Genomic DNA, 25,424 nt, shown 5'->3' on the forward strand with positions numbered 1-25,424 from the left:
CAGAAAACCTTGCTAGGATAGATTTTCCAACATAGTCAGGAATTCGGAGGGACCAGCCCTCCCGGCTCTCCTTTCCGTTCTTGTGGTCACTGAAGGCTTAGGAATCAGTGCATAGTTCAGCCATTCTGCCCGCTGCTAGGGTCCCTCTGACTACAAATCTTTCCTTTGGGGGTGACATTAAGCCCTGCCCTCTGTCATTGGTCAGGAAACAGGAACCATTATCTAATCCACATCAATTGCAAACATGTCCCTGACCCACCACACTGCATGGGGGTCTGTTTGGAGAAAATGTCACCCAGCAAGGGAGGTGTTTCTTGATCAGTTGAAATGTAAATTCCTCCTACTTTCTTGTGGGTGGCATGGTGACGCAGTGGTTAGCACTGCTGCCTGACAGCGCAAGGGAGCCGGGTTCAATTCTGGCCTTGAGTGACTGTAGAGTTTGCACTTTCTTCCCGTGTCTGCGTGGGTTTCCTCCCACAGTCCGAAGAAATGCAGGTTAGATGGATTGGCCATGCTAAAATTGCCCTTATGTCCAAAGTGTGCAGGTTAGGTGGGGTTATGGTAATAGGGCGGGGTAGTGGGCCTAGCTAGGGTGCTCGTTCAGACGGTCGTGCAGGCTCGATAGGCCGAATTGCCTCCTTCTGCACTGTAGGGATTTGTTGAATTAACACTTTAGGTGCTACCTTCTGTGATTGTTAACAAGAAACACTCAAATATTCTAAACAATAAAAATCAAAACAAAAAAGAAATGTTTCAAGTATGGCTGTTAATATTCCTATTATTGCTGTTAAATTATGAAATCAATTATTAATTACCAATTTTCTGATACTTTTATGAATATATTGGGCAGGATTCTCTCATCCCAAGGCCGGTCCGGAGAATCGCCAGGACCGGCGCGAATCGCGCCACACTGCCCTGACGTAGGTCTGCCGATTCTTCAGAGAGCAGAGAATCGTCGCTGGCGCGGCGCTGGTTGGGGGCCGCTCTACGGGCCCCCCCCCCGGCGATTCGTGGCCCCGGATGGGCCAAGCTAAAAAAGCCGAGTCACACCAGCGCCATTCACACCTGCTCTTACCCAGCAGGACCTCGGCATGGATGCATTTGGGGGAGGCCTGGTGGGGGGTGATCCAAACCGGGGGGGGGGGGGGGGGGTCTCCGCTGTGGCCTGGCCGGCGATCGGGGCTTAACGGTCGTCGGGCTGGTCTCTCGTGCTTGGGACCTCGTTTGTTCCGCGCCGGCCCCTGTAGCTCGATGCCATGTTGTCGGGGCCAGAGCGGAGAAGGGAGTCACTGCACATGCCCAGACCCGCAACGCCCATCTGACGCTGGGGATTGGCAGGTGGAGCGGTGTGGGTCGTTCCAGTGCCGTGCTGGCCCCCTGTAGGGGGTCAGAATTGCTGCTCCTGAGGCCACGTTGACGCCGTCGAGAAACGTGACGGCGTTTACGGAGGCGTCAACACTTAGCCTCAGGTTCAGAGAATCACGTCCACTCACTTCTATTGGCCCAAATTCTCTGACCATTCCTGCCATCAGCGGCCCTCAATGGCGAAGGATGCGAACAATGGGGAAACCTGTTTTCAGCGGCCGGAACAGAAGATCCCGCCACCAACCAATAGCACGCCGCCTCCGCAAAACACGCCATGGCGGGGGGGGGGAACGAGAAATTCCCGACCACTGAGTTCAATATGAAAAGAAGATCCCATCAGTCACTGATTGTGTCTCATCCTTACAATTATCAGAAGTAAACGTGCTCACTTACCATGACCCCAGATGTAATTGCACTGTCTGTCTCTGGTTTGGCACCTTCCCCCATAGCAACGACCCTGAAAATAGAAACACAAAACTCTAACGCAACACAATAAAGCAGAAATGTAGGATAGCTCTAGCTACTGAAGGAGGAAACCTCCGATTTAATGTTACCGACAGGAGTTACAGTGAATGAGCCCAGGTGGAATCCTAGAGATGACCATTCAGACTAGTTTGCAGGCCAGTCAGGAGGGCTCCAGGTCTGTGTAAACGCAGTGCCAGACAGATGCATGACAGTAACCTGATTTTATTTTCTGACCCAGGCATTTTGAAATTGGCGGTGAATGGTTATTGGGGTTGGGCAGGAACGCAGAGTTGGGGGCAGCAAGGTGGCACAGTGGTTAGCACTGCTGCCTACGGCGCTGAGGACCCGGGTTCGAATCCCGGCCCTGGGTCACTGTCTGTATGGAGTTTGCACATTCTCCCCATGTCTGCGTGGGTTTCACCCCCACAACCCAAAAGATGTGCGGTCTAGGTGGATTGGCCATGCTAAATTGCCCCTTAATTGGATAAAATAACTGGGTACTCTAAATTTATTTTAAAAAAGGAATGCAGAGTTGAATTAAAATCAGATCAGCCACGATCTTATTGAATGGCAGAGAAGGCTCGAGAGGCCGAGTGACCTCCTCCTGCTCCTAATGTGTACGTTTGTATGTAATTGACACCAACACCAGAGTTTTGCACCAATTACAATCAAGGAGCGTGTCACATGACGACGACATCAATTGAATATGGTGCATGACTGCCTAAATATCATTTGGATCGAACTGCTCTGAATGTATGTTTCTTAAAATCATCCATCCAAAACAAGCATCAATAAGGATGCCATGGCCCCACTGTGCAGGCATGGAGGCAGACCAGCATTGAAAATAGCAATGCCAACCAACGTGCCAGTCCCTGTCTCCATCTTGCCCTCAGGCCATTTTCTGAAGGGTGGTGGGATGGAGAGGTGGCAGGACCCTCCGACCACAAACTCGCCTTCCAGATTCCTGCAGGCAGTGGGAGATGGTACACCATCCTTGAAGAGGTCACCCCATGGCAAATCAGGGCTTGGGGTTTGTTGAATTATAGTGCCTCCGTTGAGCATCACGTTGCATTATGAGCTCGGCTATGGAGTCTCATATATAGAATAGAAGAAAAGAATATAATCGAATCATAGAATCCCTATAGTGCAGAAGGAGACCATTTGGCCCATCGAATCTGCACCGCCCCTTCGAAAGACTAGGCCCACTTCCCCACCCTATCCCTGCAACCCCACCCAATCTTTGGACACTAAGGGGAAATTTAGCATAGCCAATCCACCTAACCTGCACATCTTTGGACTGTAGGAGGAAACCGAGCACCTGGAGGAAACTCACGAAGACACTGGGAGAACGTGCAAACTCATAGACACTCATCCAAGGCCGGAATTGAACCTAGATCCCTGGCGCTGTGAGGCAGCAGTGCTAACCACCGTACCATCCTATGAGACCTTGAGTCTTGAATGTTTAAACACAACCTATTTAGTGTTAATTTGTAACTATATACAGATCCCAGATATTATTGCACATGGTCTGCTGTCTCCGTGCAGGCTGCCTCTGGCATGTTCTCGGAGTCCCTTACCATGTGACTCTATACATCATTCCGTGTGTGGTGCTATTCTCTAGTCTTACTTTAACCCTTGCTCTGCACCTTTACATTACAATGGTATGCAGGCACACACAACATCAAACAGCAGGCCAGGTAGGCTTAGAGATCCCACCCTGCATGTATGACGTCACCCTGTGAAGGGAGTCCCACCCAACAATGGTCCCCGGCTGCTGGATCTATTGTTTATTTAAAATTTTAGAAAGTTGGAGAGAGGGCCCCTCCATTTTGAGGTGTCCCCACTTAAGCACCTGCTGAGGCATCTTGCTGCTGCTTCCAAACTGGAGGCTCTCCTATGGGCTCTGCAGCTTTGAGAGCCCGCCCACCCATCCACCCATCCGGTTTCCTTTGGCAAGGTTGCCCTCTGGCAAATTCAGATAAAATCATTTGCGAGTGACTGTTTCCCACACAGTGCAGGCTTCTACCCCCCATTTGGGCCTGACATTTGGATCCCAGAAGACTGCAGGGATAATTTGTTCTCACTTCTAAAATATAGGGGTGAATTTTACTGGAGTTGGGGTGGCGGGGGGAATTCTCTGCACCTCTTGCATGAAAAGGTCTATCGACACTGTGCTGACCAGAAATTAGGTTGCCCCATAGTGATAATACGCAGGGGGTGGTCTTAATTACTTGACAGTGGGTCCTCTGCCCCTTGGGGACAGGAAGCCCCATCCTTGAGCACCAGAAGACAGTAGTGGCCATTGCTGGGACTACAGGCAGTTGCCGGGAAGGGAGACAGTGTCTCCTGGACTTGAAAGCACGCTTGGGCATTTTGGGCTGGCAGGGATTAGCGACTGACTCCAGTAATGTTGTCAGGGGAAAGACGTGAGGGGGTTGGGAGGTTTGGGCTTCTGGAGGCCAATGGGGAAGTACATAGGTTGGGCCTATCATCATGGGAGGTGGGGGTGGTGTCTCTGATGGGCACAGACCCTACCAAAGGAGGCACTCCGCTTCTACCTTACAGCAGCCCATGCTATCAAAGCTGCCTTCCTTCCTCTTTCCCCAGCTGCATATCTTATTGTTGCAGAGGAGGAATTAGCCACTTCAGGTTTCAATAAGCCTAAAGGTGGGTGGGCTGCCTGGCTACTTGCCCACCCACTGTGATATGGGGGCCAGGTCAGGGAAGGGAATAATGTCCACCCTCTGTATTTTATGTAACCCCTCCCTCCCCACCTTAGCATCGGCGGAGGAGGGGGTGGCATAAGATTCATCCCAAAGTCTTGTTTCAAAGGATTTTTATTTACCCATAAGCATTACATGTGACGGCTCTAGAGCCAAACAGCTTGTCAGTTAGGTCCATACATAAAACAATGTCCACTTGTGTGGGGCACGTAGGGTGACTGGCACTGATAAAATTGTGTTCAGCAAAGATCCAATGTCCTGGAAGAGGGGAGGAAAGGGGTGGGCAGAAAATCCATGCAAAAAGGATGGATAAGATATGGTCAAGAACCCAAACGACATTTTTGAGTAAATATGGTTTTTTTTTCAACACAAATAGATTTTTAAAGAGAGAAAGCTAAACATCAGGAATAGTTATTTGAAGGGAATGGAGGTCTTCGGTTGCCCCACCAGGAGTCAGTGAGTGGCTTCAGATAAAGAAAATTGGAACAACTCCCCTTACTCCAAAAAACAAAGATGCGCAGGCAATGCACATTACCTGTTCATTGTCACAATAGTAGCCATCCAGTTTATGGACATTCCAAGGGCACTAAAGAGAGATAAAGCATGACATCAAATATTGTATTGCTATCAATATTTCAGAGTCTTTAGCAACACATAAATAAATAAATAGCCAGTAGCCGGGAGGGGGGGGGGGGGGGGTAGAGAGAGAGAGAGAGCAAGGTGGAAAGTTGTGTGTGGAATCAGAGGAGATAGGGGAAGCATTAAATGGATATTTTTCGTCAGTGTTTACACTGGAGAAAGACAATGTTGTCGAGGAGAACACTCAGGTTCAGTCGACCAGGCTAGATGGAATTGAGGTTCAAAAGGAGGAGGTGTTAGCAATTTTAGAAAATGTCAAAATAGATAAGTCCCCTGGGCCAGATGGGATTTATCCTAGGATTCTCTGGGAAGCCAGGGAGGAGATTGCAGAGCCTTTGTCCTTGATCTTTATGTCGTCTTTGTCGACAGGAATAGTGCCGGAAGACTGGAGGATGGCAAATGTTGTCCCCTTGTTCAAGAAGGGGAGTAGAGACAACCCTGGTAATTATAGACCTGTGAGCCTTACTTCGGTTGTGGGTAAAATGTTGGAAAAGGTTATAAGAGATAGGGTTTATAATCATCTTGAAAAGAACAAGTTGATTAGCGATACTCAACACGGTTTTGTGAAGGGTAGGTCATGTCTCACAAACCTTATTGAGTTTTTTGAGAAGGTGACCAAACAGGTGGATCAGGGTAAAGCTGTTGATGTGGTGTATATGGATTTCAGTAAGGCGTTTGATAAGGTTCCCCACGGTAGGCTATTGCAGAAAATAAGGAAGTATGGAATTCAAGGTGATTTAGCGGTTTGGATCAGTAATTGGCTAGCTGAAAGAAGACAGAGGGTGGTGGTTGATGGCAAATGTTCATCCTGGAGTTCAGTTACTAGTGGTGTACCGCAAGGATCTGTTTTGGGGCCACTGCTGTTTGTCATTTTTATAAATGACCTGGAAGAGGGTGTAGAAGGATGTGTTAGTAAATTTGCAGATGACACGAAGGTCGGTGGAGTTGTGGATAGTGCTGAAGGATGTTATAGGATATAGAGGGACAGGCTGCAGAGCTGGGCTGAGAGGTGGCAGATGGAGTTTAATGCGGAAAAGTGTGAGGTGGTTCACTTTGGAAGGAGTAACAGGAATGCAGAGTACTGGGCTAATGGCAAGATTCTTGGTAGTGTAGATGAACAGAGAGATCTCGGCATCCAGGTACATAAATCCCTGAAAGTTGCCACCCAGGTTAATAGGGCTGTTAAGAAGGCATATGGTGTGCTAGCCTTTATAAGCAGGGGGATTGAGTTTCGGAACCACAAGGTCATGCTGCAGCTGTACATAACTCTGGTGCGGCCACACCTGGAGTACTGCGTGCAGTTCTGGTCACCACATTATAGGAAGGATGTGGAAGCTTTGGAAAGGGTTCAGAGGAGATTTACTAGGATGTTGCCTGGTATGGAGGGAAGGTCTTACGAGGAAAGGCTCAGGGAATTGAGGTTGTTTTCGTTAGAGAGGAGAAGGCTGAGAGGTGACTTAATAGAGACATATAAGATAGTCAGAGGGTTAGATAGGGTGGACAGTGAGAGTCTTTTTCCTCGGATGGTGATGACCAACACGAGGGGACATAGCTTTAAATTGAGGGGTGATAGATATAGGACAGATGTCAGAGGCAGTTTCTTTACTCAGAGAGTAGTAGGGGTGTGGAACGCCCTGCCTGCAACAGTAGTAGACTCGCCAACTTTAAGGGCATTTAAGTGGTCACTGGATAGACATATTGATGAAAATGGAATAGTGTAGGTCAGATAGGCTTCAGATGGTTTCACAGGTCGGCGCAACATCGAGGGCCGAAGGGCCCGTACTGCGCTGTAGTGTTCTATGTTCTAAGGTGAGGTGGCAAAACCCAGGTAGGAAAGAATGGGAGGCAGCAGTGAAGAAGGGGAGGGGGGGGGAACAAAAAAGGAAGCCAGAACGTGGAAGGGATAAACAAAAACAGGGGGTGGGGAAGAGCGCAGGGGAAGACAACAGTGGCAGCAACCAAACCATAGCACGACGAGAGAACGCAAAGAGAAACAGGAAGGAGAAACAAGCAATGGCCGATGCCGAGGCAACTGGACAAGACAATGTAGAAAGCATTAGGGGGCACCACCTAGGTGCCCCCCCATCCTAGTTAGATGTAAAAAGGAGAGAATAGAAGAGAGGGGAGAAAGACCCCCCCCCCCCCCCCCCCCCGGGCTGGTTATATATCCTAGGGCCTGAGTTTTGCTTTGCAAGGTATATACTTGTATTTATAACTTGCACAAAATCCAATAAAAAACATTGAAAAAAAGATTTCAGTGTCTTTGTAACCTGGTTTGGAATCTTCCTTCCCACTCTGCTCATAGAATGAACAGGTATTAATTCAGTAGGTGAAAGGTACCTCTACTCTACACAGTAAATTCTTATCACCCGCACCAATTACAAAGGTTCTTTAATCTGGAAATATTCAGCCAGTGATGGCAAGCATCCGTGAAGAGAAACAGAGTTAATGGCCGGAATTCTCCGGTCATCGGGATTCGCTTTTCCCGCTGGCAGAGCGCCCCTGTGAAAGGGTTTAGCTTGGGGCGGTTACAATGGGAAATTCCATTGACAAGCGGCAGGAAGGTAGAATCCCTCCACCAGCGAACGGTGCGCTGCCGAGAAACACGTGGCCGGGATCCAGAGAATCCCGACCAATATTTCAAGCCTGTTCCCATTCTGGGAAAAGTTAGAAAAGTAATAGGTTTTGAGAAAGGGATGGGTACCATGACCTGCTGTGTATTCCAGCATTTTCTATTTCTATTTCAGATTTGCAGCATCCTCAGTTTTCTTTTCGATAAGATTTCTTTAATCTCCCTTTTACGTATCTGCATGCACATTATTCTCATGAATTTCTTCCATCGAGCTAAATATATAGATGACAGTACTGCTGCAGAGTATTCAATGCAAGCTGGTGTCTCTTAGATATTGCTAACGATCCCGAGGAAGTTATAATGAAAGGTTTGCAATGCTGAACTTGTTTCCGCTGGAGAGAAAATGGATGGAACACTGTAATATCTCTGAAGTATTCGAATGTGGGCGGCAAGGTGGCACAGTGGTTAGCACTGCTGCTTTACAGCACCTGGTACCCGGATTCAATTCCGGCCTCGTGTGACTGTCTTGTGTGGAGTTTGCACATTCTCCCCGTGCCTGTGTGGGTTTCCTCCGGGTGCTCCGGTTTCCTCCCACAATCCAAAGATGCGCAGGGCAGGTGGATTGGCCATACTAAATTGCCCTTAGTGTCCAGGGATGTGCAGATTAGGTTATTGGGATAGGGTGGTTGAGTGGGCTTGGGTTGAGCGCTCTTTCAGAAGGTCGGTGCAGACTAGATGGGCCGAATGGCCTCCTTGGGCTGGTTTAGTTCAGTAGGCTAGACAGCTGGTTTGTGATGCAGAACAAGGCCAGCAGCACGGGTTCAATTCCGTTCAGCTTACCCGAACAGGCGCCGGAATGTGGCGACTGGGGGCTTTTCACAGTAACTTCATGCTTGTGACAATAAAAGGTTATTATTATTATTATTCTGCATTGTAGGGATTTTATGATTCTATGTGTGGATGATGAATATGTAAGCAAGCAATACTGCTTTAAAATTAAGTGCCTCATGCAAAATTACTTTTTCATCTTCCTCCAAAGGGTGTGTACGGAAGATAACAAAGGTAGTTATCCCCATTATGCAACTAATAATAATAATAATCTTTATTGTCACAGGTAGGCTTACATTAACACTACAATAAAGCTACTGTGAAAAGCCCCCAGTCGCCACATTCCGGCAGCTGACTGGGTACACAGAGGGAGAATTCAGAATGTCCAAATTACCGAACAGCACGTCTTTCGGGACTTGTGGGAGGAAACTGGAGCACCGGGAAACCCACACAGACACGGGGAGAACATGTGCACTCCAAACAGACAGTGACCCAAGCTGGGAATCAAAGCTGGGACCCTGGCGCTGTGAAATAACAGTGCTAATCACTGTGCTACAATGCCTTAAGTACATACTGATGACCTGCTCCTGATATGAATTTCAAACATTCATCTTCAAATCTATGACTTTGTTCCATCCCAGCTTGACAATCACTTCCAGTCTTGTACCTCTCCCAGGCCATTTTGTTCTCTGATTCTGACCTTTTGGCCGCGATTCTCCTGCCACGTTGCATTCAAGCGGGAGCACAACCCAGCTGGAAAATCCCGGGAGAGGCTTACAGTGAGCGCCCAACAGGCTCTGCGCCTCACGAGATTCTCCGAAGTGAGGCATCAGAGTCGGAACTCCGCTCCACAAATGCTACTCCCAGAAGTAGGCTGTAAACCTACTTACGACCTACTCACGCGGGATCCATCGTCCTCCCTCAATTCTTCAGCCTCCCAGGAAGGCTGCAGCCGGGCGTCGATCAGTGCTGGTCCACACAAACGTGGACCAGATGGAACGGCTCCTGGTGGGTGGGGGGTCTCCCGGGCAATCGGAGATGCCTGGATGGTCAGGGTAAGGGCAGGGTAGCTCCTTGGCCCTCCCCCTGCAACACGGGCACCTTGGCACTGCCCAGCTGGCATCTTGGCACTGCCAAGGTTCCTGTATAGCACTGGCAAGCCAGCAGGAGCACTACCTGGGTGCCAGAGCAAGGGTGTCTGAGTGCAAGGGTGGCACTGCCAACGGGGGGTTTGAAGGGTGGGAGAGTGCAGGACAGGTAAGTAGGGGCCTCTGAGAGGTCTGAGGAGGTGATGAGTGGGCGTCCTGGAAGGGAGGAGATGTTGTAAGGGGGCTTGGGGGGGCCGAAGAGGGGGGACCCCCAGGAACCACATAGCAGAGTGTCCTCACTTGGAGGGTGATGGGATAGTGTCCATGTATGTGGGGGGGGGGGGGGGGGGGTGTGTGACACTGCCCTTTTGTGGGGGAGTGTGAGGGACTCAAAAGCTCACTTAGAGATTGGGGCACCCTTTCAAAATGGTGGCCTGATCTATGTGTTCAGCTCGCAGTGCTAAATAAAATGTGGGCTGAACCAGTGAGAAACTCCCCAGGGCTCAAAAAAGTGACTAAATGTCATTGAATAGTGGTGGGGAACTCGCTGGCAGAGCCAGCGGAAATCTCCCTGAAAAACCCTTCCACAAATTAACATTGAAATGTGATGTGACCATCAATTCATGAGACACGACATTGGAAGTGAACAGTGGTTTTAATAGTCTTACAACTGAGCCTGCCTGCGACGAGATGAACTGGCAGCAGGCTCACAACTGCAGATCTTTATACTTCCAGTTAGTGGGAGGAGCCATGCGCGGAACCATGGGCGGAGCCAAGGTGGAGCCCAGTACAACTCCTGATCTCCCCCTATGGGCAGAGCCACGCAACTGCTCGTATACCGCGCTTACAGAGACACAACACATACAATATAACACAGTGTGAATTACTAGGAATGTGATTCACCACATTCACCCCCTGTAAAAAAAATCAAGTCCAGCGGGGGTGATGGGTCTACACATTGAGTCAGTCCGGCGGTTGAGTCGTTCTCTGCGATCTACGAAGCACCAGGGTTGCAGCCTCTTCTGGTGGCTGGGTGGTGGCGGTCGGCGAGGGAACCATGGCGGACTCCGGGGGTGATTCGGTCCGAGCTTCGTACCCGTCTGGTTCGACTGGTGACGGGGAGCGCCGGAAACCCATAGGCGCGGGGGCGCGGAGCACGGGTAGTGAACCTGCAGGCATGGGGTTGGATCCTGCAAGCGCCAGGTCCCGGAGGAAAGCAGTGTCCTGACGGCCGTCAGGGTATTCGACGAACGCGTATTGGGGGTTCGAGTGGAGTAGGAGCACTCTCTCCACGAGTGGGTCAGTTTTGTGGGTCCGGACGTGCTTCCGGAGGAGAACCAGGCCCGGTGTCTTCAACCATGCTGGGAGCAAACCCCCCGTGGTAGTGCCCTGGAAAAAACAAATAACCGCTCATGGTTATTGGTCTGATTGGTGGCAGTAAATAGGAGGGACCTAATAGCATGGAGCGCGTTGGGGAGGCCCTACTGCCAATGGGAGGTCGGGAGCTTCCTGGACCGGAGGGTCAGTAGGACGGTCTTCCAGACCGTCGCGTTCTCCCTCTCCACCTGCCCGTTCCCCCTGGGGTTGTAGCTGGTAGTCCTGCTCGAGGCGATGCCCTCGACGTGCTCGACGCAGCTCGTTGCTCATAAAGGACGAACTCCTGTCGCTGTGTACATAGCTGGGGAAACCAAACAGGGTGATGATGCTGTGCAGGGCCCTAATGACTGTGTGGGAGGTCATATCGGGGCACGGGATAGCAAAGGGGAAGCGGGAGAACTCGTCTATGACATTTAGGAAGTACACATTCCGATTGGTCGAGGGGAGTGGCCCTTTGAAATCGATGCTCAGGCGTTCAAAGGGCCGGGAGGCCTTTAGCAGGTGGGCCCTGCCTGGTCTATAGAAGTACGGTTTGCACTCCGCACAGATCGGGCAATCCCTGGTGATGGCATTTACCTCCTCGGTGTAGAAAGGCAGATTTCGGGCTTTGACGTAGTGGGCGAGCCGGGTGACCCCCGGGTGGCAGAGGTCATTGTGGATAGCTTTCAGGCGGTCGTCTTGCGCGCTGGCGCACGTGCCGCGGGACAGGGCATCTGGGGGCTCGTTGAGCTTCCCCGGTCGGTACATGATATCGTACTTGCAGGTGGAGAGTTCGATCCTCCACCATAGGATCTTATCGTTTTTAATTTTGCCCCTTTGTGAGTTGTAAAACATAAAGGAAACCGATCTTTGGTCGGTGATGAGGGTGAACCTCCTACCTGCGAGGTAGTGCCTCCAGTGACGTATCGCTTCCACGATGGCTTGTGCTTCCTTTTCGACCGAGGAGTGTGGAAGTTCCGAAGTGGAGAGGGTTCAGGGAAAAAAGGCGACTGGTCTCCCTGCCTGATTTAATGTGGCTGCGAGAGCGACCTCTGAGGCATTGCTGTCTACCTGGAAAGGGATGGATTCATCCACCGCCCGCATGGCCGCTTTGGCGATGCCCTCCTTGATGCAGGTGAAGGCCTGACGAGCCTCATCTGATAGAGGAAAGAGTGTGGCCTTAAATAGTGGGTGGGCTTTGTCCGCATACTGAGGGACCCACTGGACATAATATGAGAAAAACCCCAGGCACCTTTTGAGGGCCCTGGGACAATGAGGGAGAGGGAGTTGTAAGACGGTCCGGGTCGGGGCCCAGGACTCCGTTTTCCACGACATAGCCGAGGATGGCTAACCTGGTCGTGCGGAAAACGCATTTCTCCATGTTGTACGTGAGGTTGAGTTTCTGGGCAGTCTGGAGAAATCGATGGAGGTTAGCGTCGTAGTCCTGCTGATCATGGCCGCAGATGGTGACGTTGTCCAAGTACGGAAACGTGGCCCGCAGCCTGTACTGGTTCACCATTCGGTCCATTGCTCGATGGAACACCGAGACCCCATTCGTGACGCCAAAGGGAACCCGGAGGAAGTGGAAGAGGCGGCCGTTGGCCTCGAACGTCGTGTAGTGGCGGTCCTCCGGGCGGATTGGGAGCTGGTGGTATGCAGACTTCAGATCCACTGTGGAGAAGACTTTATAATGGGCGATCTGATTCACCATGTCTGCAATCCTGGGGAGGGGGTACGCATCGAGGAGTGTCAACTGATTAATGGTTTGGCTATAATCCACTACCATTCGGAATTTTTCCCTGGTCTTGACGACCACCACCTGAGCTCTCCAGGGGCTATTACTGGCCTCTATGATCCCCTCATGTAGAAGCCTATGGACCTCGGTTCTGATAAACACCCAGCCCTGCAGGATGTATCACCTGCTGCGAGTGGATACGGGTTTGCAGTCCGGCGTGAGATTGGCAAAGAGTGGAGGGGGGGTCGATTTTTAGCGTAGCGAGGCTGCAGATAGTGAGTGGGGGCAAGGGCCAGCCAAAGCTGAGTGTGAGGCTTCTGAGGTTGCACTGGAAGTCGAGTCCCAGTAGGAGTGGGGCGCAGAGTTTGGGGAGTACGTATAGCTGGAAGTTCGAATAGCTAGTGCCCTGGATCGTTAGGGTCGCGGCGGTGCGCCCTTGGAGGTGAACAGAGTGTGAGCCCGAAGCGAGGGAGATCGTTTGCCGTGCAGGGAAGATAGGGAGCGAACAGCGTTTTACCAGATCTGGGTGTACGAAGCTCTCGGTGCTCCCGGAGTCAAAGAGGCACGGTGTCCTGTACCCGTTGATTTTAACGGTCATCATAGAGTTGCGGAGGTGTTTCGGACGCGACTGGTCCAACGTGACCGCGCTGAGTTGCGGGTAGTCGGCGGCTCGATGAGCTGTGCTAGAGTGGCCCCATGATGACTGCCCTCTGAGTTCGTAGTCTTCGAGGTGAGTTTCCGAGTTTGAAGAGGATGGATTCCAAGATGACCGCCCCCGTGGATCGCACATGGCGGGCGGCGAGGAAGATGGCGGCCCCCAAGAATCACACGTGGCCAGCCGCGTGGAGGGGGGTTTGCCAAGATGGCGGGGCGGCCCCCATGAGTCGCACGTGTCGGGTGGGGGCGGAGTCGGAGTACAGGCTGCAGCATTTCGGGGCCTGCGGGCCTGTGAGTTTTGGAAACGAGTTCTCTGGGCTAAGGGAGAGTTTGGAGAGGGGGATTTCTTCGCTAGGCACACCCGGGCATAGTGTCCTTTGCGACCGCAGCTGCTGCAGGTCGCGTTGCGGGCCGGGCAGTGCAGCCGTGGGTGCTGGGGCTCTCAGCAAAAATGGCACACACGGGCTGCGTAATGGGTGGGTGGCCACGCGGCGCAGGCCTGGGGCAGTCGCTGGTTGGGGGACCAGGATAGGGTCGCTTGGTCCGCGGGGAATGAGGTGAGGCTGCGGAACGGAATTCTACAGTGTCCTCCAAGTTCTGGGCCCCTTTTTCAAGCAACCGCTGACGCATATAGTTTGACCTGAGCCACGTACACATCTCGGGCAGCGAGCTCCAGATGCTGTTCAGCTGATACAGCTTGGTAATTACAGTCCCGAGCTAAAGCTTTAAAATCCCGCAGGAATTCATCCAACGACTCCGCGGGGCACTGGGTCGTAAAATGTGGCGCGCGCAGACCTCGTTGATGGGCCTCACGTACATTCGATCTAGCATGGCTAGGGCCTTCGTATACGAGGTAATACTGTTAAGTTCAGTAGAGATACGGTGGCTCACCCTTGCGTGCAGTAGACTGAGTTTCTGCTCCTCTGTAGTTTCTGATGTGCTTGATTCAGCCAGATAGGCCTTGAAACATCTGAGCCAGTGTTGAAAGATTTATTTCGCCTCTGCAGCCTGCGGGTCGAGTTCTAGTCGATCAGATTTGAGGGCTGATTCCATAGTCGTTTTCTTCAAGTTTCCTAAGACTATTAAATTGATGTGACCATCAATTCACGAGACACGAGATTGGAAGTGAACAGTGGTTTTAATAGTCTTACAACTGAGTCTGCCTGCGATGAGATGAACTGGCAGCAGGCTCACAACTGCAGATCTTTATACTTCCAGTTAGTGAGAGGAGCCATGGGCGGAACCATGGACGGAGCCAAGAGTGGAGCCCAGTACAACTCCTGATCTCCCCCTATGGGCAGAGCCACGCAACTGCTCGAATACCAAGCTTACAGAGACACAACACATACAATATAACACAGTGTGAATTACTAGGAATGTGATTCACCACAAAATGTTTTGAGAGTATCACATCCTCTATATATTTTCCCATCCAATCACTGATGGAAGAGCCTTGGTTCCATTTTCTTCCTTTCCAAAGAGGCCCTCTCCTGTCTCCTTTGAAAATCATCACAGCATCTGTCTTTTCAGTACAGCTTACAGTTACTTCTCCGAACTCTCCCATGCTATCTTCAATAGCCGTAACTTCCTCGGAGTGGCAAGCAGCAATGGATTGCCATTCTGTGCCCACTTACCTGCGCCAAATATCTTCCGTGCCTGTCTTGACGACCTTCTGGGGGTGGGGTGTGGAAATCAGAAAGCGACGGTGGGTGGAGGAATCGGATATCGGGGACTGGAGACTTAGGGAAGGTGGGTCAAATATCGGGGTGTGGTCCCTTATTGTAGGGCTTACTTTGTGTGCATGATTTACTGACCAATCCGCTGGGTGTTTTTTGGCGGTAGAGGCGGCCCACCAGTGGGGTTGACTGGTTGCACCGTTGTCAACGGGATTTCCTGTTGACTGTACCCCTCCTCGTCAGGAAACCCGTGTGCTGTCATGGGAACGGAATATCATGAACAGCCATCAAATCCCGCCCTTTATAGTCGTCGTCGTCCCCCCCCCCCCGAGTCTGTGTTATATTTGGTATGGTTTACCTGTAAATAGCACAGTATCATTGCAAGCTGCTGTGCTGTTCCAGGAGAGGCCATTTGTAAGTTTTAATAGACTAGGGATTGAATATTAGCAATTGCTTTGTATATTTTCGAGGTTGGAGAACATTCACTCTGGATATTAATCAGGCAGAGGTATGCTTGTGTTTTTGTTTTAAATTTAGAGTATCCAATTATTTTTTTTTCCCAATTAAGGGGCAATTTAGTGTGGCCAATTGACCTAACCTGCACATCTTTGGATTGTCGGGGTGAAACTCATGATGAGAGCTGCATGGAGAGAATGTGCAAACTCCACATGGACAGTGACCCAGGGACAGGATTCGAACCCGGGTCCTCAGCGCCGCAGTCCCAGTGCTAGCCACTTCACCACATGCCACCCCTAAGGTATGCTTGTGTTAATGGTACATGTGTTACGATCAGACTGTATAGGCCTCCCATCTGTTCATGTTGAAATCTAGGTAACACAACTGATATCAAACTCACAATATTCAATTTCCCAGATCTCCACCACATTTCACTGTGTTATATTCACACTACCTGGCAGAAGGAAGAATGCATAGATTCCATAGTAACCCTACATTGCAGAAGGAAGCCATTCGCCCATTGAGTCTGCACCGACCCTCCAAATAAGCACCCCATCCAGGCCCACTCCGCCCACTGCATAACTCCACCTAATCGGCATAATTTAGATTGTGTGAGACACGGGGAGAAAGTGCAAACTCCACACAGTCACCCAAGGCTGGAATCGAACCCAGATCCCTGGCGCTGTGAGGCAGCAGTGCTAACCATTGTGCCACATGTCCATTATAATTACCACTGTGTCACAATCATGTGTTCAATTAAAGCTTCAGAGCTGGTGCCACACACAAACTTGGAGGGTAGGTAGCTTCCTGAAAAGGCTTACATACAACACGAGACAATTTACATTGAATGGAATCGCTCAACAATTATGCGGTTGTAATGAACGAACAGGAAACATTCTTACCTGGCTGGAATCCCCTGTGCATGTCTCTGCGACATCGCAATCATTTACTGCCTGCCTGCAAATCACACCCCGTGGTTCATGCTGGAAAAAAAGGCAGAGTAGAGGCTTCACTTCATACAGAGAAACCAAGCAATATTGGGCTTTGGATTCACTCTTGTGGGTGGGTGAACTGTTGTTCATGCTAATCAGACCTTGATCTCAAATGCAGTTATGGCTCAGTGCAGCCTGGAAGAGAATAATGCCTGTGACCCACTGATATCTACTAACTGGGCAGCCAAATGATTTGTTTGATGGAACTGTGTCACGTACAATGGGTCTTACTGTATTATTGTATATAGGGCGTAACCTGAAAATGTAAGTTATGTGGCAATAAGAATTTTCTGAAAGGCAAACATCAAAACTCAGGGACTCAATGGAAGAGCAGTGTTGCTGTGCTCTGATCATTTTCTTAGGAGGCCGAAGTGCTGGCCATTTAATGAAAACGGAAACCCTGTGAAGACAGCATAACTGATTAGAGAGGGCATCGATGTGGGCACCGATATGTGATAATCACCGCTTCGCTCCGGGGAGGGGGCTGGACGGGGTGAGTTTCGGGGATGGATGCAGGCAGGGATCGAGAGATTTGGAAATCTCTTTACTGATGAGGGTTTACCAAGCCTGGAGGAGTGTGAGTTGCCATGGGGGAATGGGTTCCGGTACCTGCAGGTGAGGAATTTTCTTCGGAGGCAGGTTTCCACCTTCCCGTACCTGCTGCCCCAGGGGCTACAGGATGAGGTGGTGTCGAGAACAGGATTAGGAGAGGGGAAGATCTCAGAGATCTATAAGGAGCTGATGGAGTGGGAGGGGGCCCGGATAGGGGAGGTGAAGGGAAAGTGGGAAGAAGAGCTGGTTGGGGAGTGGAGGCCGGGTTATGAAAGGAGGCTCTGAGGAGAGTTAATGTGTCCTCATCGTGCACCAGGCTCAGCCTGATACAGTTTAAGGTGGCCCACAGGGCACACATGACTGTGGCCCGGATGAGCAGGTTCTTTGAGGAGGTGGAGAATAGTGTAGGAGTTGTGCGGGGCATTTGCCTCTCTGGACCCGGAGATGCATCTTACTAGGGTGGAGGAACACAGAGTCCCCGAAGCCGGGGGTGTCAGTTAGCGACATGACGCGGTTTCTCAGACTTGAAAAAATGTAATTTGCCTTGAGGGGTTTGTTGCAGGGGTTTGCTCGGAGATGACAGAGGTTCACTGATTTCTTTTGAGAAACATTAAGCTGTCAGCAGGGAAGGGGGAGGGGGCGGAGGGGGGGAAATGGGGAGGTATGGGAGGTGGTTGGGGAAGGTGGCACTGTTTGTGCAAGCCATGTTGGCTGGGGTTTGTTGGGTATATTATTGTCGTTTTGTTCTTATTGAAATTTGATGTTTAAAATTGTTAAAATTATAAATTCCTCAATAAAATATTTTCTAAAAAAACAACTGAAACCCTCAATTTATGGTGGAAAGAGCGTTTCATTTATTCAGTGGTTTTTTCACACCCCCAGAGTGATGCAACTCAATTCTATTCATTTCAAAGTAAGAAATCTTACAACACCAGGTTAAAGTCCAACAGGTTTGTTTGGAGTCACTAGCTTTCGGAGCGCAGCTCCTTCCTCAGGTGGATTCCACAAACTCATATCTGGACAAAGTCAATGATGCAAGAGGATACTTTGAATGCGAGTCCTTGCAGGTTATTAAGTCTTTACAGGTCCAGACAGTGCAGGTCCTGAGGAGCCACAGATTGACGGTATATATATATGCTTTTTGCTATTTATTCATTTGGGATGTGGGCTTCGGTAGCTAGGCCAGCATTTGTTGTCATCCCTCATTGGTGAACTGCTACAGTCCAGGTGGTTTAGGCACACCAACAGTGCTATTAGGGAGGGAGTTCCAGGATTTTGACAAAGCGAAAGCGAAGGAACGGCAATATATTTACAAGTCAGGATGGTATGTGACTTAGAGGAGAATTTGTAGGTGGTGGTGATGTTCCCATGTATCTGCTGTGCTTGTCCTTCAAGGTGGTAGAGACTGCAGATTTGGAATGTGCCACCAATGGAGCCTCAGTGAGTTACTGCAGTGCATCTTGTAGATGGCACACACTGCCGGCGGTGGAGGGAGTGAATGTTGAAGGTGGTAGATGGGGTGGGCTGCTTTGTTCTGGATAGTGTTGAGCTTCTTAAGTGTTGTTGGATCTGCATTGGTTCAGGCAAGTGGAGAGAATTCTATCATGCTCCTGACCTGTGCCTTGTAGATGATGGACAGGCTTTGGGTGGCCAGGAGGTGAGTTACTCATTACATGCACCATGTCTAGATGGCTTAGATGCACAAGATGGTTTTCTCCTGTCCTGCTTTTCATATATTGCAAATCTAAATCCCTGGTCAAATCTTACTCAGATATCCATTAAATCAAATACGAATAATGTCTGAACAATGACATTTCCTGAGATTCTCAGCAAAGAGCTCAAGATATGGAAAACGTAAAGGTGCTGTCAATAGGGTAATATTGAAGACTGGATCGTAAAGATTAACGATAGTAATCAAGGTGTGACAGTGATATACATTCTGTTTATTGTCTGCCTAGGGTTAAAATGCTTCTGTGGATGGCCATTTTGTCATGGTGGAGAATTGTGTGCTTTGTCAATCCTTGAGTGATGACATTGGGAGCTCCTTGATCCTGGTCGGGCCATCCAATGCTGGAAAGAAGTTTCAACAAGTCCTCCAATGTGCAGCCACAGTTGCAGCTGATACCCCCCCCCCCCAGGCTATCCCCCAGTGTCCTGTGGTAGAATTCATGGATCAACCACTAATAACGGAGCAAGCAATCAAATGGATGAAAAGTAACAAAGCCTGTAGACCCAATAGTAGTCCAGCTAAGGCCTTCAAATCTGGCGTATCTCTGCTCACATCAGGACTTCATGCACTCATCTAATGAACTTTGGAGGAAAATAAACACCAGTCCCTGGCTCTGACTTTAGGAATGCGACAATCGTGACTACACAAAGGGACATAAATCATATTGTGGAAAGTATTGAGGTATTTCCCTCATGTCCATAGCAGGGGAAATCCTGAATCGCTTCCTCCCTGTGGCTGAGGAAATCCTCCCACAGACACAGCGTGGCTTTAGACCTTCCAGCATCAGGAACTCTTCATTGCATTCTTCAATCTGACCAAAGCATTTGGCTCAGTAAATCACAAGGCTCCGGAGATTGTGCTCCAACGATTTGGATGTCCAAGAAACCTCATTACAGTATTGCAATTGCTTCAAGGTGACATGGCTCCAACTATCTTGAGTGGGAGATCTGAAACAGTCCACATCAAAATCAACCAGGTGTCAATCAAGGCTGTGTGATAGCCCCCAAGACATACTATTTACAATCTATCTGACAGTGATTGTTTATCTCAAAGATAAACCACCCACTAGTGTGTGTAAATGCTGTTGAGATGGTGAAAGCTCTTAACCTCAGTCACCTCTGTAACAGAACTAAACTGACCACCATAGACATGATCTACAATTTGCAGATGACTGTCGTGCCCTTGCCCACCCTGCACCGAAGTTGCAAGCCACACTCAATCTCTTCAATTCTGCACGCAGGAAACTAGGCCTGTCCTTGAATATTGCCAGAAAATTCATATCAACCCACCTCTGGTATGCCAAAATATTGAAGGAGAGACTCTGTAATATATAGAGACTTCCCATACATTGGCAGCCAATGATGAGGAAATTCCACAGCGGATCAGCTGTGCCAGCTCAGCCTTCTGCAAACTCCAGCAGCGAGCGTTTGCAACAGAGATCGCTACAAGTCATAAAAATTATAGTGCATGGAGCAGTTATTGTCATCGTACTGCTGTACTGGAGCGAGCTTTGGATTGTGTATCAGCGACACATATAAGCAATGGGGAAATTCCATCAGCAATGCCTCTGCCCACCCTCCAGATTCAGTGTGATGACTGCCAAACAAACGCGAGTGACCTCGAAGCCAGTTCCATATATATTCAGGCAAAACTCCTGTAAAATCAACTTAGAAGGAATGGACACCATGTCCAAATGGCCCAAAACTGCACAAAGATCTGTGGGTCAAGAATCGGCCTGTTTAGTCATATGTAAACCAATGCAGAAACACAAGACCCTGAGTATAGACATCACCCTCGAATCGAGGGACAGATGACGACAACAAGCCTCAAAATAGCCCAACACATGCTTGACATGACACCATGATTCATGTCCCCTTTTGGTTTGGAAGAGATACATTGATCAAACATTTCCTGATCTATAGTTTGTTCTGCCAACATTCTAAAATAATTTTGCGCCGAGTCTTCACAAAATTGGGGAAAGAACTGATTAAAGGGACCAATCAAATGGCTTTCACAAAGAACTGGCACAGGCAAACTCAGCCCAGCCTGCTCTCCTCTGGATTAGCACAATTGGTACCAGAATGTTCTCCGCATACAGTTGATCTAACCATGGAACTATTAGTATTTCAGAGGCCAGTTAAGAATCAACCACATTGCTGTGGGTCTGGAGTCACATATAAGCCAGACTGGGTAAAGATGGAAGGCTTCCTTTCCTAAAGGGCATGAGTGAACCAGAAGGGTTTTTACAACAATTGATGATAGTCTGTGATGGTGACCATGAAACTAACATTAATTTCCAGATCTTTTACTAATTGAATTTAAATCGCACCAGCTGCCGTGGCTCGATTTGAAATTGTGTCCCCAAAATATTAGTTAATGAATTACTAATCCAGTGAGGTTACCACTACACTACCATCTCTTACCTAGAACAGACCTTCACCTTGTTTGTCCAGACTGTGCTCCAAGGAGAGAATCATGGGGAAAAGGAGACTAAAACATTGTCAGTAGGTGTCACATAATTGCCTGTTAGACTGGGTTGTACTGGCAAAGCAACCATCTTACCTGGCAACCTCGACAGCATAGTCCATTACTGCACATTGCATTGTGGGTAAGAGTACACTTCTTGCAGCAATTGCCACCAACTTTTTCGCATTCCTGCATGAAATAAAATAAAATAATCTATGCACATAATAGGCCTCTGATTTATTAAGAGTATTTTCTCAACTACATACTTAACCAAAATCAGACTTATTGAATATTTGTTACATTTCTTAACCAGCCCGACTTTGCGAAGTCTGATTCTGCAAGTGTAGAAATTGGTGCAGCTGACAATTGCGGGTGAGCTTTGCCGAAATCTTATAACACAACACTGAACCTGACTAACTGAGACATGAGGTAGGTTGCACGCAAATGGTGCATTTAATTGGCACAAATGACGGACATTGTTTACATCTTTATGTATACAGGTGGCAAAATTAAGGGCCGATTCTTAAACTGGGCGGTCCCAGTGAGGAGCAGAGACTGTTGATCAGAACACCATGGGTCTTCTGCATCTGAATTTTTGAGTATTTTAATTAGTAGTTATAAAATTGGGGCTATAGTTCCATGCTAATCAAATCTGCACTCCCTGCACACATCCATTTCACTGGGAGGCCGAGGTTAGAAATCAATAGTGCACCCTGCACCAAGCCTTTTAAATTCCAACAATTTAAAATTCATTTACTTTGTCAAGTTCATGAGTGATCATAGAATCATAGAATTTACAGTGCAGAAGGAGGCCATTTGGCCCAGCGAGTCTGCACCGGTCCTTGAAAGAGCACCCCACTTAAGCCCACACCTCCACCCTATCCCCGTAACCCAACCAAACTTTTTTGGACACTAAGGGCAATTTATCATGGCCAATCCACCTAACCTGCCATCTTTGGAAGGAAACTGGAGAACTCGGAGGAAACAAACCCACGCAGACACGGGGAGAACGTGCAGACTCCGCACAGACAGTGACCCAAGCCGGGATTTGAACCTGGGACCCTGGAGCTGTGAAGCTACTCTGCGAACTCTACTATGTGCATATTCTAATGTCCCTGATTTAAAGGGGTTCTCCTTTCTGTTACGCATTCACAAAATTGGTGATGAAAGAGTGGTTGGGATTAATGCAGCCATCTCCTCCCAAATTTACTTTTTCTATTTTGCCCCCCCTTCTATAACTTGGCTGGTATAGCAATTCCCAACTGCATCACTACCCTAGCTAGAGCAAGATGTTCACTGCTAGTTGTTAAATCTACATCTAAATATATAAAATCTTAATTGGCAGTTTGACCTCTGCCCAACATTTACTTAATAAAACTGACAGTGTTAGAATTACAAGAACAGTTATGGAACAAAAGGGGGCTATTGAGCCCTTTGAGTTCGTGCCAGCTCTCTGCAAGAGCAACTCAGTGAGTGCCACATCCCTGACCTTTGCCCATTGCCCTGTAACATTTATCTCTTCGGATAATGATCCAATTTCCTTGTGAAAGCCACAACTGAATTCTGCCTCACCATATAGTCAGGCAGTGCATTGATCCTCTCTACTTACTGCACACAAATGTTTTTCTTCGTCTTTTTGCTGACCATCTTAAATTGGTGTTCCGCAGTTCTCAAACCACTCGTCAATGGGAACAATTCCTCCCTATATATTCTGTCTAAATCCCGCATGATTTTGAACACCTCTTTGGGTTTAAGTGATCTATATTTGTCTTGTTAAATATTAGAAATAATATAGATTTAAGTGGTTTAGTTTAGTAGTTTGTGTAAAGAAGGGTAAATAAGTCAGATGCATGTTAAACAATGGTATTTGTATGTATGGGGGCTTTTGTTTTCAGTTCAAACTTTAGCTGCATTGTGTTCAGAGAGTTTACTGCGTGAAAAGTAAACATGAGCTTGGGGAAAGAATGAGATGTTGCTTATCAACCGGGAGCAGCTTCAGGGCGTATGAAGACTTTTGGAGATTAGTTTTAGCTGAATTCATGTCAGTTGGTGATAAGAAACTAGCGAGGGAACAGCTCTCAGCTTTGCTAGAAGCAGGAATTCCATATAATGGAGTAATGTGAATGGAAGCAAGCTCCTGAGAAGCTAAAGGACAGTAAATTCCAGAAACTAGAAGTTTCCAGGGAGTTGGAAGTTAAAGGAACAAAGTGAAATTGCCATTGGAACAAGGTACTGTTCATTGAAGAGAAAGTCAGACCAGGAAGAGAAGAGCTGATGAGGTTGGCTATAGACAAGCCACATATCTGAAGCAATGGTAAGTTTAGTGTCCTTATTTCAGCCTTTGGAAACAATAGTCTTCTGTTGGGGACTAAGTACCTGAGGTTTTCTGTAGTGATTTGGATGCTATGGCAATTCAAGAAGAAGGAATGCTGAAATAAGAGTTGGAAAACCTGGAGGCGAGTCCTTGCTGAAAGCAGCTGACAGGAAGTTGGAAAGCCTGGATCCTTGAAGAAAACAGCTGATGTAAAACATTGGTTGAAAGAAGACTTTAATGCGTGTCCTTCAGACTGGAATTTGGAGACATTTGCGTGACAATCATCTGGGGGGAACTGAAGAGAAATCCACAGAAGATCGATTGAGTGTCATTGGCCAATTGGTTTCATAGTAGAGTGTGTTTGACCACAATCCGCCGGGTCGGAGAATACCCGGGGAGAGGCGCGAATCCTGCCCTGATGCCGGCTGCTGTATTCTCTGGCACCGTTTTTCGGGCAGGATCGCTGCCACGCCGGTCAGGGGCTGTTGACAGCGCCCCCCCCCCCGGTGATTCTCCGGGCCCCGACGTCTATTTTTGGCCAGTCCCGCTGGCGTGAATCACTCAACTCACGGACCAGCGGGACCTGACAGTTAAGTCGGTGAGGGAAGTGTCCTCGGGGAGGCGCAGGGGTGTCTGACCCCGGGGGGGGCCTTATAGTGGCCTGGTCCACGATCGGGGCCCACCGATCTGCGGGTGGGCTTGTGGGGGCACTTCTTCCTTCCGCGCTGGGCCCATGTAGGGCTCCGTCATATAGCCCGGGGAAGAGAAGCCCCCGCGCATGCGCGAGAATACGCCAGCCTGTTCGCGCATGTGAGAACTCGCGGCGGCCCCTCGGTGCCAGCTGGAGCGGCGCCAACCCCACTGACGTCCACCAAGACAGGCGAGAATTCCTTACCTTGGGGGGCCGTTGATGCCGGAGCCCTTGGGAGTCGGTTTTCCCGCCGGCGTGGGGACTTAGTCCCCAGAAGGGTGGATCCTGGCCTATGTGTTTGTTGAGACTCTGATAGTGTAAAATATATTGTGTAACCAGTATTATCCTTAAAAGTTGCTACTTCCGGTGATGGTGATGTGGTGAGCTCCTGTCAGGATACTTGGTTTTTGGCCCTTTCTGCCCAGCTTGTGGCCGATTGTTTTTTGAGGAAATTGGTGTAATTTGGATTGATTAAGGCCCTCTCATTCGAATAATGTCCAACAGAAATAGTTCTAATCAGAAGTCGGGCAAGGGAGCATCATTGGCCTCAAAAGATCCTTGATCCCCAGCAGGGGGAACATGGCGTGAGCTTCCTGCTAAGTTTGTGGCCTATCAGTGGATGACTAGGAAGTTGGTCAGCTTTTTGACCGACTAATTCAAGAAGCAGCGGTAGGTGGTCACTGAGGACCTGGCGATGGCAATGGAAGAGGCTTTGGGCCCTATTCAGGCGGCCATGGACAAGATGGACTGGTGGATAGAGGTATATGGGCTGACGAATCAGAAGGTGGAGGCTGTGCTCTCTGGCCACAGCGATCGGATTGCCTTGTTGACGGCAGAACGTTTCAGTTCACTCTTTTTTGCATTAAATTTGTGCACACCTATTCAAACAGTCTGTCTATGTTCTCTTCAACCTTCTCAAAAGGTCACAATACTGAAATTGGGCCCTTGCACCAAAGTCTACGTCAGTAATGCAAATTAAGAGAAACAGTTGTCCTCATACTGACCTCTGGGAAACCCCACCTCCAGTCCAAAAAAAACTGTTCACCACTATTCTCTGCCCCCTGTCTCAGCCAAATTTGTATGCATGCTCCCAATATCCATTATGGTGTTTGGCTCTGCT

At 49.0% G+C, this 25,424-nt stretch overlaps 1 protein-coding gene across 3 annotated transcripts in view; it reads right to left on the reverse strand.

Annotated features, from left to right (window-relative positions):
- Positions 1 to 25,424, reverse strand: part of adam11 (ADAM metallopeptidase domain 11) — a 213,849-nt gene that overhangs the window by 25,819 nt on the left and 162,606 nt on the right. For all 3 annotated transcript variants that reach the window (XM_038779233.1, XM_038779232.1, XM_038779234.1), the window contains exons 17-20: positions 21,396 to 21,488; positions 16,463 to 16,543; positions 5,089 to 5,139; positions 1,759 to 1,822 (exon numbers count right to left, since the gene is read on the reverse strand). In XM_038779233.1, the coding sequence (XP_038635161.1) occupies positions 1,759 to 1,822; positions 5,089 to 5,139; positions 16,463 to 16,543; positions 21,396 to 21,488 (289 nt within the window). The remainder of the gene's footprint in view (positions 1 to 1,758; positions 1,823 to 5,088; positions 5,140 to 16,462; positions 16,544 to 21,395; positions 21,489 to 25,424) is intronic.

Source organism: Scyliorhinus canicula, chromosome 19 (genome assembly GCF_902713615.1).
Source record: "Scyliorhinus canicula chromosome 19, sScyCan1.1, whole genome shotgun sequence".
NCBI classification, from domain to species: Eukaryota; Metazoa; Chordata; class Chondrichthyes; order Carcharhiniformes; family Scyliorhinidae; genus Scyliorhinus; species Scyliorhinus canicula.